This window comes from Amphibalanus amphitrite, unplaced genomic scaffold (genome assembly GCF_019059575.1).
Source record: "Amphibalanus amphitrite isolate SeventyFive unplaced genomic scaffold, NRLGWU_Aamphi_draft 000320F_arrow, whole genome shotgun sequence".
NCBI classification, from domain to species: Eukaryota; Metazoa; Arthropoda; class Thecostraca; order Balanomorpha; family Balanidae; genus Amphibalanus; species Amphibalanus amphitrite.
In genome coordinates this window covers 90579-101654 of record NW_024881815.1, presented here as the reverse complement: position 1 = coordinate 101654, position 11076 = coordinate 90579, and the positions used below count along the sequence as shown (strand labels likewise).

Genomic DNA, 11076 nt, shown 5'->3' with positions numbered 1-11076 from the left:
TACTCGAATTTGGGATTATGATGTCATGCATGCCTCTGTTTTGATTGGTTATTTTTCAAGGTCTTTGAACAACAACATATTTTTATGTTGAGACATGCTTGAGAGTGACTTTCTTTTCTTTTCTGCAATTTTGAAAAGAATCAGCAGAAACAAAGATGAAAAATATGCCGAGAAGGCTAATTGGGCTAATTGTAGATTAGCTTAAAATGTTATTTATTTAGATAACATTGATTTGGCAAGTTGATTTGCAACTTTCTGCTATAATTAATTTCCGAAATTCGAACAAAAATAAAAATTGATAGCAAAAATCCATCTTTGTTGAAGCACATGTAGATTTCCAAAACGAAACTGATCATGAAATTCACACTATTTTATAAAGAAACGGCAGCGCTGTGCACTTTTTGGGGTCTTTCTCGGCGCAGCAACTCGCCGGTTTTATCTCCGTCAAAATTTTGCTAAAAAATGATCAGAAACGCATTTTCTAGGGCGCTTGTCGCCGGAAGGGCAGGTTTTTTGCAAGTAGCACCCCAAAGTGCATCAGGTACGTATCGTTTAAAGGCTGCTTGGTATGTGGAAATAGTTAAATCACCGTCTTTGAATTTGTCTCAAGCTGCTTTCTAGTACAAATTCTTGTCTGAACAAAGCTTTGTATAGCTGTTTTCAACCAGAATAAACTAAGAATAAATAAATTAAAATGTGCTAAAAAATAAATAAATTAAAATGTGGCTCTATCAGGCCATCTGTGACCAAAAGGACGCGCTAGCTCTTCAAGCAAACCTGGATGCTGCTGAGTGCTGTACAGCTAGACTGCAAAGTATGACACGCAGCTCGACGAGGCGCACCGGCCCAAGTTCAAAATCCGCACCAACCCTTCAAACTGAGCCGGAAAATCCGCACTAAAGCGGGCCAAGCGCCCAAAAAATCCGCACTGAACCCACAGGCAATTATAATGCAAGGGACTTTATTCATCTCACCATAATTATTTCCCGTCCATTTCCAGTTTCACTAACCACTTGAGCAACACTCACCATGGGACCGCGCAGGTACCATCGGTACCGCACTTGTACCAGAAGTTTGAAATCAGTAGGCGGAACTATGGTCGAGCGTACCCATTTTCGGGAACGCATTTTCGTTCCCATTTTTGGGAACGATAAACCCAAATATGGGAACGCCATGTAGGCATTATTTAAAACAAGAAAAAGAACCGTTAAATGACGTCCAAAAAATATAAAATGATTGTGAACCGCCTGATATTTGTCTCAATATTGTTGGGAAAGAGTTTGATATTGTAAGGCCCACCGTAGTTTCAAATCGTTTCCCTATTTCTAAAGCAGTCCATCATCCGGGCCGCGAGCCCAAATTTGGGAACGCTCTCGTACACTGGCGCTGCAAGCGTTCCTTATTATGGGAACGGTGTACCCAAAATTGGTAACGATTTCACCGACGCCTTTCAGGGGCTCTTTTCATTAACAAGCATCACGTCCAACGCCGCAAATTATTGTTAACGCAACAATCATCAGATGACCTTTCCGGCAAGACCGTCGCATGTTTCGCCCGGTCTTCTGCGCTTTTATTTCCGTCGATCTCGCAGCGGGCACGCCCCCCTCTGCAGGATTACGTAATTCACAACGCTCAGCGATGTTCAACAAGGTCTTCCATACCTATATCCACCGTCCGCGCCGAGGGTGGAGACATGTCAAGCACCTGTCTGTTTATCACCGATAGTTGACGAGCACAAGAAAGTATCCAAAAATGGGAACGCTGAATATGTTACACCCTCAAAACACCTAGTCCCAATGAAAATCTAGTTTTTTCCTTTCTTGATGAGTGTAAGTGGCAAAAGGCCTGGTAGGATGGGCACGAGGAATGATTGAAATCAGCATAAAAATTATAAATAAGTCACACAGAGCGACCTATATAAGAGAAATTCCCCCAAAACGATCATGCTTAGAAACACGGAAGACAAAAACCACGCTCATGACGCTCCTTATAAAACAACGCTAAACAGCTAACATCCAAATAAAATATGTCTTTCCGGGATGATAAAATACAGCTGAATAATTTTAAACCACTGAAACTGAGTTTACAACAGTAGTTCGGTAAAATCACGCACGTTCTTCGCGGTCGTCCGCCCCGACACCAAATGTCAACAATATTACCCCGGGACTGTTCGCGCGTTCGCTTGCATATATCAGCATCTGGTGTCGCTAGTATGAAACTTCATAACCAGGCGAAAATTATCATACTTGACCTCAAAATGTAAAAAACGCTTCATTTTCCTTAAAATTGCAAGTTAAATGTAGTATAACCCATGTTTTCACCATTCCGTCATTTCAAAAAATCATTAAAAATATCATTCGACGGTCAATTTCCTTGTTCAACGGTCAGATTAAAGATAATTTTATAGAGACTTAGTAGATACTCAAATTAGCGTGCACTTTTTTGAGACGTGATGCACTAATGAGTTTTAGTGGGCGAACGGCCGAAAAATTACCTTCCGTTCTCATAAATGGGAACGCCCGTTCCCATATTTGGGAACTCCGTTCCCAAAAATGGGAACGTTCCTATATTTGGGTACTCATGACCATAGTTCCACCTACTGAAATAGAGCAAATAGATGGATGCCGGCGAAAACGGTGCCGGAGGGCATATTGGGTCACGTGACATTCGGAATTTCTCCCCCTCTGTGGGCCTTCTACATGCTAAATGTCACGGGTGAATTTCACGAGCCTTGATCAAATTGCCCCAACAAACTTTCATATAAATAAAACCAATGACGTCATTCCAAAGTAGCGTGCTGATTGGCAATTCAAACCAGCTGCTCGCAACCACCGCAACCAGTCTTCGTTCTAATGACGTCGTCATCATTCTATAGATGGCCTTGGTCATCATGATAATTCCTGAGGTGAGAATGGATTTGTTCTGCCGCAATTGTTAGTTCGTAGAGTGAATTTAAAACCTTGGTCCGTCACCGTGCGTCACCGTGGCTGGCACGCATTTGTAGGGCTTTCCAAAGAACGCCCTACATCAACGAGGGAACCCGGCCGGATAAGAAGACCAAGCGAAGTCCGCACCACACCAAGGTCCAAGCCAAATCCGCACCGCACCAGGTCGATCCGCACCGCACCACTCCAAAATCCGCACCAGCTGAACGAGCCCGCACCGACGAGATCTCGTCGAAATTGCCATACTTTGCAGTCTGGCTGTACAGTAGGGTAACGAGCTAGACGGGGAAACTGTGGTTATGTTCCATCTTCTATTTTTGGAAGCCCTCCATTTTTGGAAGCCTTCTAATTTTGGAAGGATTTTCCATATATGGGTACGTATTTTCCAAAAATGGATACGCTGGTGATGTAATCATACCCAAATATAGAAAATGTTGTGCATATGTTGGGACTTACCGATTTGCACCAAACACGAAGCAAATGCGGCTATCGCCCCTGGTGGCTTTAAATTTGTCATAATGAAGTGTCCATAATCTATCACTTCGATCGAGCGATGGTGAGCACATGGCGCGTCAGTGTCCCAAAATTGAGTTTTGTCTTGGGTGTCAGAGGGGAAAATTACCCACCAAAAAGAGGGGAGAGAGTGGAAAACTGCTGATTCGATTAGATCAAAAAGGAGTGAGAAATGACAAAAAGCATGCATTTTATTCTAGGGTGTAGAATGTTTGATGCTAACTGGGCATCCACACAACTGTCTTTCTATAGGTAAAAAATCTATGTTTTCTTGGTTGGGACTTGGGAGTGGAAAATTGTTCTTAAAAATGGTGGTGAGAGTGGAAAATGAATTTCATTTGGATGTCGTTTCCCACCCAAATAGACAAATTTTGGGACATTGTGGCGCGTGCTCTTAAGTGTAAATTCGCGTCATAGACTTTACAAGTACATATAAGTCGGCTTGCAAAATCGGGTGAAAATGGCTAAATTTGCCTGACACGGGTCTGGTCCCCATGCAATATCTCGGTAACCGTGGGCCTGATCGGCACGTGAAACACGGTATCGTGTAGAGAATCGAACGGGCTATCAAATGATGTGCGATGCAGGGAGTGGCACGCGCCACGCGCACTCGTGAGGTCACTTTTGCTTGAAAAATTGACGTTTCGGACGGATTTTGGTCAGGGTTGTTAAAAACCCAGGGTTTTTGGTGAAAAACCCAAAAACCCTGGGTTTTTGCAAAAACCCAGGGGTTTTCATGGGTTTTTGGTGGGTTTTTGGTGTTTTTGGTGGGTTTTCGTGTTTTTTTTTGCGGGTTTTTGATATTACTGGAGGCTTTTTGATATTTTTGTTCACACTTTGGTTGTTTTAGCTGTGATGTTTCATTAGGCCCTATGATCGTTGCAACCACGGTGGCTAAAGATAGTTGCAACTAATTTTACCAGACGTGTTCTATATCAATGTTTGTACCGTGGTTGCCATGGAGACCTGTTCAGATTCATTGGTTTGTTACGGGGTTGCTATAGAAACCTGAGTTCATAGAACAGCCCAAGCAAATACCGTTGCCTAGCAACCTCTTCGTCGGTCGCACTTTCGCCGCGCTGGGAGGGAGCGCACGGATGCGTAAAAGTGATAATGCCGCCGAAACCACAGTATAAACGCTCTTGTTAACCGAGTTTCAGAGTCGCCTTTCTTGCCCTGCCATCCGAAATTTTGACTACTTATGCATATTTTGGACACGGAAATCGCTACAGGAGACATTGATGAATGTATCGGTGTCCAGTTTTGATTTCCACGAAGCTATGCGCAGATCAGGCCACAGGCGTTCTTGAATATCGCGGATGTTCCCGATCTTCAGCACGTAAATGCCCTCGGGTGTTCTCTTGGTTTGGCGACGTAGGTACGGGAGCAGCCAGACTGGTATGAACTAAACTTTGTCCCCCCCCCTGCCCCAGCCTAGCCGGCGGCCCGCTGCATCTCGCGCCTTATGTTGCAGGGCGTCTATAACACGAGGCGCGCCCGGCAGCCTCCGCCGAGAGCAGCGCTGACACCACACCACATAATTGCAGATTCCCGCCAATCCAGAGGAGTGATCGACCTCATCCAGTCCACGTACTGGTGCACATGGACAACGAAACATTTTACTATTGTTTCCTATTAGTTGCTTGCTTCAGTTCCCATTCTAAATATAAAAAGCAGCTTAGAAACCCAAAAACCCACCAGGTTGGGTTTTTACTTATAACAGGCATTGATTCAGCGTCTCTGTAACACACTATAAGATGCTAGCATAAATTAAACATTGAATTAGGCCCAAAGCATGAAATACTGAAATGTAGAAGTGATTGTGGTGATCGAAACAATTCAAAGTTAAGGCAAAAACCCACCCTGGGTTTTTGCTTTCAATTACCCACCCAAAAACCCAAAAACCCAGCGGGTTGGGTTTTTGCTCGTAACAACCCTGATTTTGGTCCTTATACTACATATTTTTGGGTGACTGTCACTGTCAGACGGGGCGAATTCAAACAACACCTGTTGGCAAGAGAAATGTACCGTCTCTCTTGGGAAAAATATGAAAGCTAATTGATAAAAAGGTGGAAAAAATCGCTGGAGAAAATAGTATTTGTCCATGATGTGCCACTTGCTTAATTGCTGTATAGCCTGATACTTTTGACAATTGAAAGTTGCATCGTTGGAAAGAACATTCAATTTTGTCCAAGATCCAATCATCGCTTTTTCAAGACGAGCAACAGTATTCTTAAAAATATAATTGTTTGAAACCTCTCCATGGCAATTCATCGATGGCTTTCATTTTCAATAACCTACGTCAACCTATGTTATGAAATACACTTGACATGTTCTAATCTATAGTAGAACGCATGCTTATCTGACACGTGCACCTCGATGCGATGAATATTTTTCCCAAACCAAAATGTTAGCCTTCAAAAAGCAATCGACCGAAATGGATACATAACCCACGGACACAGGACCAACCAAACGCCCACCGATCGTAAATGCTCGTTATCCGCGTTGCGGAGCAAGCGGGTCACCCAGCGGGCTCCATCCACCCGGGGGCCGGGCTCCGTTCACCCGGGGCTCCGCTCCGGGCCACGTCCACCCGGGGCTCCGGGGCCCGTCCACAGGGGGCCGGGCCCCGTCCACCCGAGGGCCCGGGTCCCGTTTTCCCAGGGACCCGTACCCCATTCACCCGGGGGCCCGGGCCCCGTCCACCCGGGGGCCCGGGCTCCGTCCACCCGGGGGCCCGGGCTCCGTTCACCCGGGGTCCGGGCCGCGAGTTTCCTAAGTGTGGAACTACCCATGCCTAAGGTCTATGATTGGCGCAAGCTTCGCCGAGATGACGTTACAGGCTGTGACGTCATGGCTCACAGTCGGCCGACCAATCGCTGCACGATTATAGGCTAGCGGCGCGCGGCACTAGCGCCCCTGGTGTTATTATGGGAAGTTGAGCAATACATTGAAATCTAATACATATAGCTTGTGTTGGGAACAATTATGTATTACTAAGGCGTCAATGTCTCACAAATTAATTCGTCCATGCTCCTCACATTTTGCAAAATGACCTTATATTATGTGTCATAAGGTACTACACTACGCAGTACACTTCAAACAATCAACACAAAGCACCAGCCAGGCACTGTTACAAGTAGCGAGCAGTTAAGTGGCGGCAGGTGGCGCTACCATCTCCAGCATCGGTCCAGATGGCGTCACTCACTATCCGCACTATAGTTCCGCACTACCTGCTAATAAAATAAATAATAAATCCGCTAATAAATCTGCTAATAAGATCGCTAATAAATCTGCTAATAATAAATTCGCACTACCTGCTAATTTATGTCCTATTGGTGTCAAACATCATTCAACGCCGATAGGCAGTATCACCAGCCGTAATACTGAAGACATTTGCTCAATGCTGAAGCGAAACGCAGGGCACATTGCACAAACCACGCCGTCAAAACTCAAGCACCTCGTAGGAGATATGCTTCCAAGGTGGGCGAATGCACGAACGATAACTGAAATAACACCGGTTATATATTCACGTAGAACAAGTTACTTTTTCTCTAGCTAGGGAACTCGCTAAAATTAAGACTGACTAAATATTTACGCAGGATAACTGGCTCCGCCTCTTCGCCAACTTAAGGACCCGCCAATCCATGCACCTAGCCGCCAGCGCCGAGTGATGACGTCACTCGAACGGGCGACGGTATGAATAGTTCCACACTTAGGAAACTCGCGTCCGGGCCCCGTTCTCCCGGGGGCCCGGGCTCCATCTACTCGGGGGCCCGGGCCCCATCTATCCGGGCACCCAGTAGGTCTCTCTCTCTCTCTCTCTCTCTCTCTCTCTCTCTCTCTCTCTCTCTCTCCTCTCTCTCTCTCTCTCTCTCCTCTCTCTCTCTCTCTCTCTCTCTCTCTCTCTCTCTCTCTCTCTCTCTCTCTCTCTCTCTCTCTCTCTCTCTCTCTCTCTCCTCTCTCTCTCTCTCTCTCTCTCTCTCTCTCTCTCTCTCTCTCTCTCTCTCTCTCTCTCTCTCTCTCTCTCTCTCTCTCTCTCTCTCTCTCTCTCTCTCTCTCTCTCTCTCTCTCTCTCTCTCTCTCTCTCTCTCTCTCTCTCTCTCTCTCTCTCTCTCTCTCTCTCTCTCTCTCTCTCTCTCTCTCTCTCTCTCTCTCTCTCTCTCTCTCTCTCTCTCTCTCTCTCTCTCTCTCTCTCTCTCTCTCTCTCTCTCTCTCTCTCTCTCTCTCTCTCTCTCTCTCTCTCTCTCTCTCTCTCTCTCTCTCTCCTCTCTCTCTCTCTCTCTCTCTCTCTCTCTCTCTCTCTCTCTCTCTCTCTCTCTCTCTCTCTCTCTCTCTCTCTCTCTCTCTCTCTCTCTCTCTCCTCTCTCTCTCTCTCTCTCTCTCTCTCTCTCTCTCTCTCTCACAGAGCGGGCCCCTGACAGAAATGTTGGGGGGTCAGCTGACCCTCTGACCCCCCCCCCCCCCTGGCTGCGCCACTGATTCAAATCACCGGTCCTTGCAGAGTCGTGACCAAGGCGTGTTTCCAGGCGTTAGGCTTTGTCTCATTCGTGCATTCTCTCGAGTTTTTTACACGTGCATGCAATTAGCTTTGTTTTGCCCAATCAATCAACCAAGTTTTATCAGGCCAGGAAGCCGGACTAGGGGGTCGTGTTAAATGCATTCGATTTTGCAACTTATTCTGGGCACAGTAATGCCTTATCCGACTTACTTGTCTCAATTCGACCCTGCGAGGGCGCAAAATGACCGGCGCACTTTCTGTACTCCCCTTCCCCCCATTGAGTTTCGGGAAGCCCCGCATGATGCATACTGCATAGCATAGTAGTATGCTGCTGCATGGCCCTCCTTGGTTTTGGCTGGCCCTCTAACACGGGCCATAAGACTGCTGTTTCCCTGTCCCGATCTCTATTACCGAGTCAGGCGACAGGTGCCTGCCTGTCCATTAGCTCACACCCAGACCATAAACTTAAGGTGACCTGTGGGAAACAATGTGTCCATCTTCATACGGAGATAAACAACGTAGTATATAAAACCCGACATACAATGCCAAGTTGCAGGAACCTGTGAAGTAGTGAATTTAATTGAACATGTCTGTCCCGACTCCCAGAGTTCAGCTCGCAGATGATCAGACGCGGACTTTGTGACTCTTGTGATGACCGAACTTGTCGACGCTCTATTGAAAGTAACGTGTTCTGTCCCTCGTAAAGTGTTCGTTGTGTTGTTGCGTTGGTTTCAGTTGCGGTATGCCGCCACATGTCGAAGGTGGCGTGGACTGATACCAGGGCTTTGGTTTCAGTTGCGGGATGTCGTCACATGTCGAAGGTGGCGGAGTCGGATGAGCAGCTGACCGCCAGATATGTCCAGTACTTCGAGAGCAAGGACATCGACCACTGGTGGCTGAGCAAGGTAAGATTACGTTGGCAACCAGCTTAGCGGACCACGGGGTTATGTGCTTCAAACTTGCAATGGCGGAGTTGTGATGGCGTGCTTTGCAAGGTATCGTGAATAACTCCTCATCTGGTGACCTGACCTGACCTGACCTGACCGGCAGCACATCAACGACCTGGCCGGCACTGACGCCGTGCCGGAGCCGGACATCATCAAGGCGTGTTTGCACGCGTGCCGCCGGCTCAACGACATCGCCATGGCCGTCCGCTTCATGGAGATTGTCCACTTTAAGTGCGGCAATAGGGTCAAGGAGATCTACCCCTACGTGCTGCAGGTGAGCTGATGACGATGCAACAGGTTCAACGATTTGCCGGTTTGTAGCTGTGTTTAGTCATTTGCGTTTTCATACGCATATTCGATATATTATTCATAAACCTATATTCTATCGCATGTCAAAGCGTGCGTTCGGCATCCGTATAATCAGGGATAATTATCCGGGATCAGCGAGAATTATCGGGGATCACGTTCGGTATCGCGACAACAAAAAATTCTCCCCGATGATTATTCCTCGCTGGGGAGAATCCTCAGACCATGGATTACCTACTACCATGGTACTACTTCATCCATGCTCAGACCATGGTCGGCTGGATGTTTTCCCCGTTAATGGTGGGCGGTATTTTTTATAGTGGTGATCGAATGGTTTTTACTCTTGATTTTTAAAGGTAAATTGTGAGACATGATGACAGATTGTGCATGATACAATATCACAAATAACGCTGGGTGTTTGTAAGCTCGAAAATCAAAGTAAGTCAATTTGCTGTGACCGTCTGGGGATGACATCCGTGATGCCGAACGCTCAGTTGAGGGGATATTGTTCCGCGGATGATTCTCCCCTCAACGAGACATACCGAACATACGGTGTCACCAACAATTTTCCAGCCGAGAATATCCGAGTGGCAATATCTTCCGGATGCCGAACGCAGGCAAAGTAGGCGTTTTGTCAGGCATGTTTTCCGCTCAGGGCATCTCGAAGAATTTATTACATCACCATGACCAAACCAACAAATATAGTCTTGTCATGCGAAGCAGATATGTTAAAGCAGATATTATGATTTAAGCAGAGATCGGATGACAACCTTTCATTATATCAACGATTTATGGTAACCTTGAATCACCTGTTGTAGCCAGAATGGGTTATTTATCAAATGTGCGTATGCGTTGTCGGCATTTTCAGCGGCGCGCCAGGAAGTAGGCAACCCTTTCCTTTCAGTTGTATACACCGTCACCATTTCGCACCTGTTCCTTGGCTGTGTCTTGGTTTTCCGGCTGCACTCGTCAGTCCGTTACATCACTCGTTGGATGGCCGCCAGCGATGATGACTCATCAGATTAGGACTTATTTGCCAATCTCGATTTTGCTCGTTGTGAGCTCGCGTCACGTGAGCCGACTGGTGGCGCCACTGGTCGTCTGCGGTCAGAGCCAGTGGTCGCCCCTATACCGATTACCCAACCGTGTCAGATGAGGCCGGGAAGGCTGTGTCTAGTTCTGTGGGCACATGAAATGCTCGATTCTGAACTTTGTCTTCTAACCATAATTCGTCTAACCACAATTTTCCGTTTGGGCAATAGGGGCAGGACAGGCGCAACAAGTCAGTCCGTTATCAATGGCTCATCAATGGTTCCGACTTCTGAAATAATCTCATTAAAAACGCCAACAGCTAATAATCCGTGCTGACTACGTCCTGGACCCCCAGTTTCCCAAAGGCGATTATTAGCCTCTGGTGTATCCCGTACGTAACCGATGACTGTTGTCGCTGACTTCCGCCGGCCGGGTCTGACCTGACTGCCCTCCGGTCCGGCCGGGTCTGACCTGACTGCCCTCCCGTCCGGCGGGTCTGACCTGACTGCCCTGCCGTCCGTCCGGGTCTGACGTGACTGCCCTCCCGTCCGTCCGCAGGAGGTGGGCCCCACGCTCAACGAGCTGGGCATCCCGACCCCGGAGGAGCTCGGCATGGACAAGCCGCAGCTGGCGCTGGAGGATGTGTACGATATGTGAGAGCGAGGCGCGCGCGTATGTCCGCCAAGACTGCTTAGCTGAGACGGGTGTGGGGCCGTGCACAGCTGCGGACCGCCCAGCCACCGGCCAAGTGTAATTGATTGTATGTCAAATGCTATAATACAAACAGGATGACCGGTGCACTGTGCTCTGTATTTTGGGGAGATGACGTCAT

The 11076-nt window shown here is 47.3% G+C and overlaps 1 protein-coding gene across 1 annotated transcript; it reads left to right on the top strand.

The window, feature by feature from the left end:
- Positions 1–330: 330 nt before the first annotated feature.
- On the top strand, positions 331–11041 carry LOC122388390 (cytochrome c oxidase subunit 5A, mitochondrial-like). Its single transcript, XM_043379431.1, has 4 exons — positions 331–541; positions 8755–8864; positions 9010–9180; positions 10803–11041. The coding sequence occupies exons 1-4, from the start codon at positions 463–465 to the stop codon at positions 10899–10901; spliced, it is 459 nt and encodes a 152-aa protein (XP_043235366.1). The 5' UTR covers positions 331–462; the 3' UTR covers positions 10902–11041.
- Positions 11042–11076: the final 35 nt, after the last annotated feature.

What these genes read in the sequence shown, in the direction of transcription:
- LOC122388390 (XM_043379431.1), top strand. Translation starts at nt 463, where the DNA reads ATGATCAGAAACGCATTTTCTAGGGCGCTTGTCGCCGGAAGGGCAGGT. An exon ending in AGCACCCCAAAGTGCATCAG is followed by an intron (nt 542 to 8,754) that starts GTACGTATCGTT and finishes CTTTGGTTTCAG; the next exon opens with TTGCGGGATGTCGTCACATG. An exon ending in TCTACCCCTACGTGCTGCAG is followed by an intron (nt 9,181 to 10,802) that starts GTGAGCTGATGA and finishes GTCCGTCCGCAG; the next exon opens with GAGGTGGGCCCCACGCTCAA.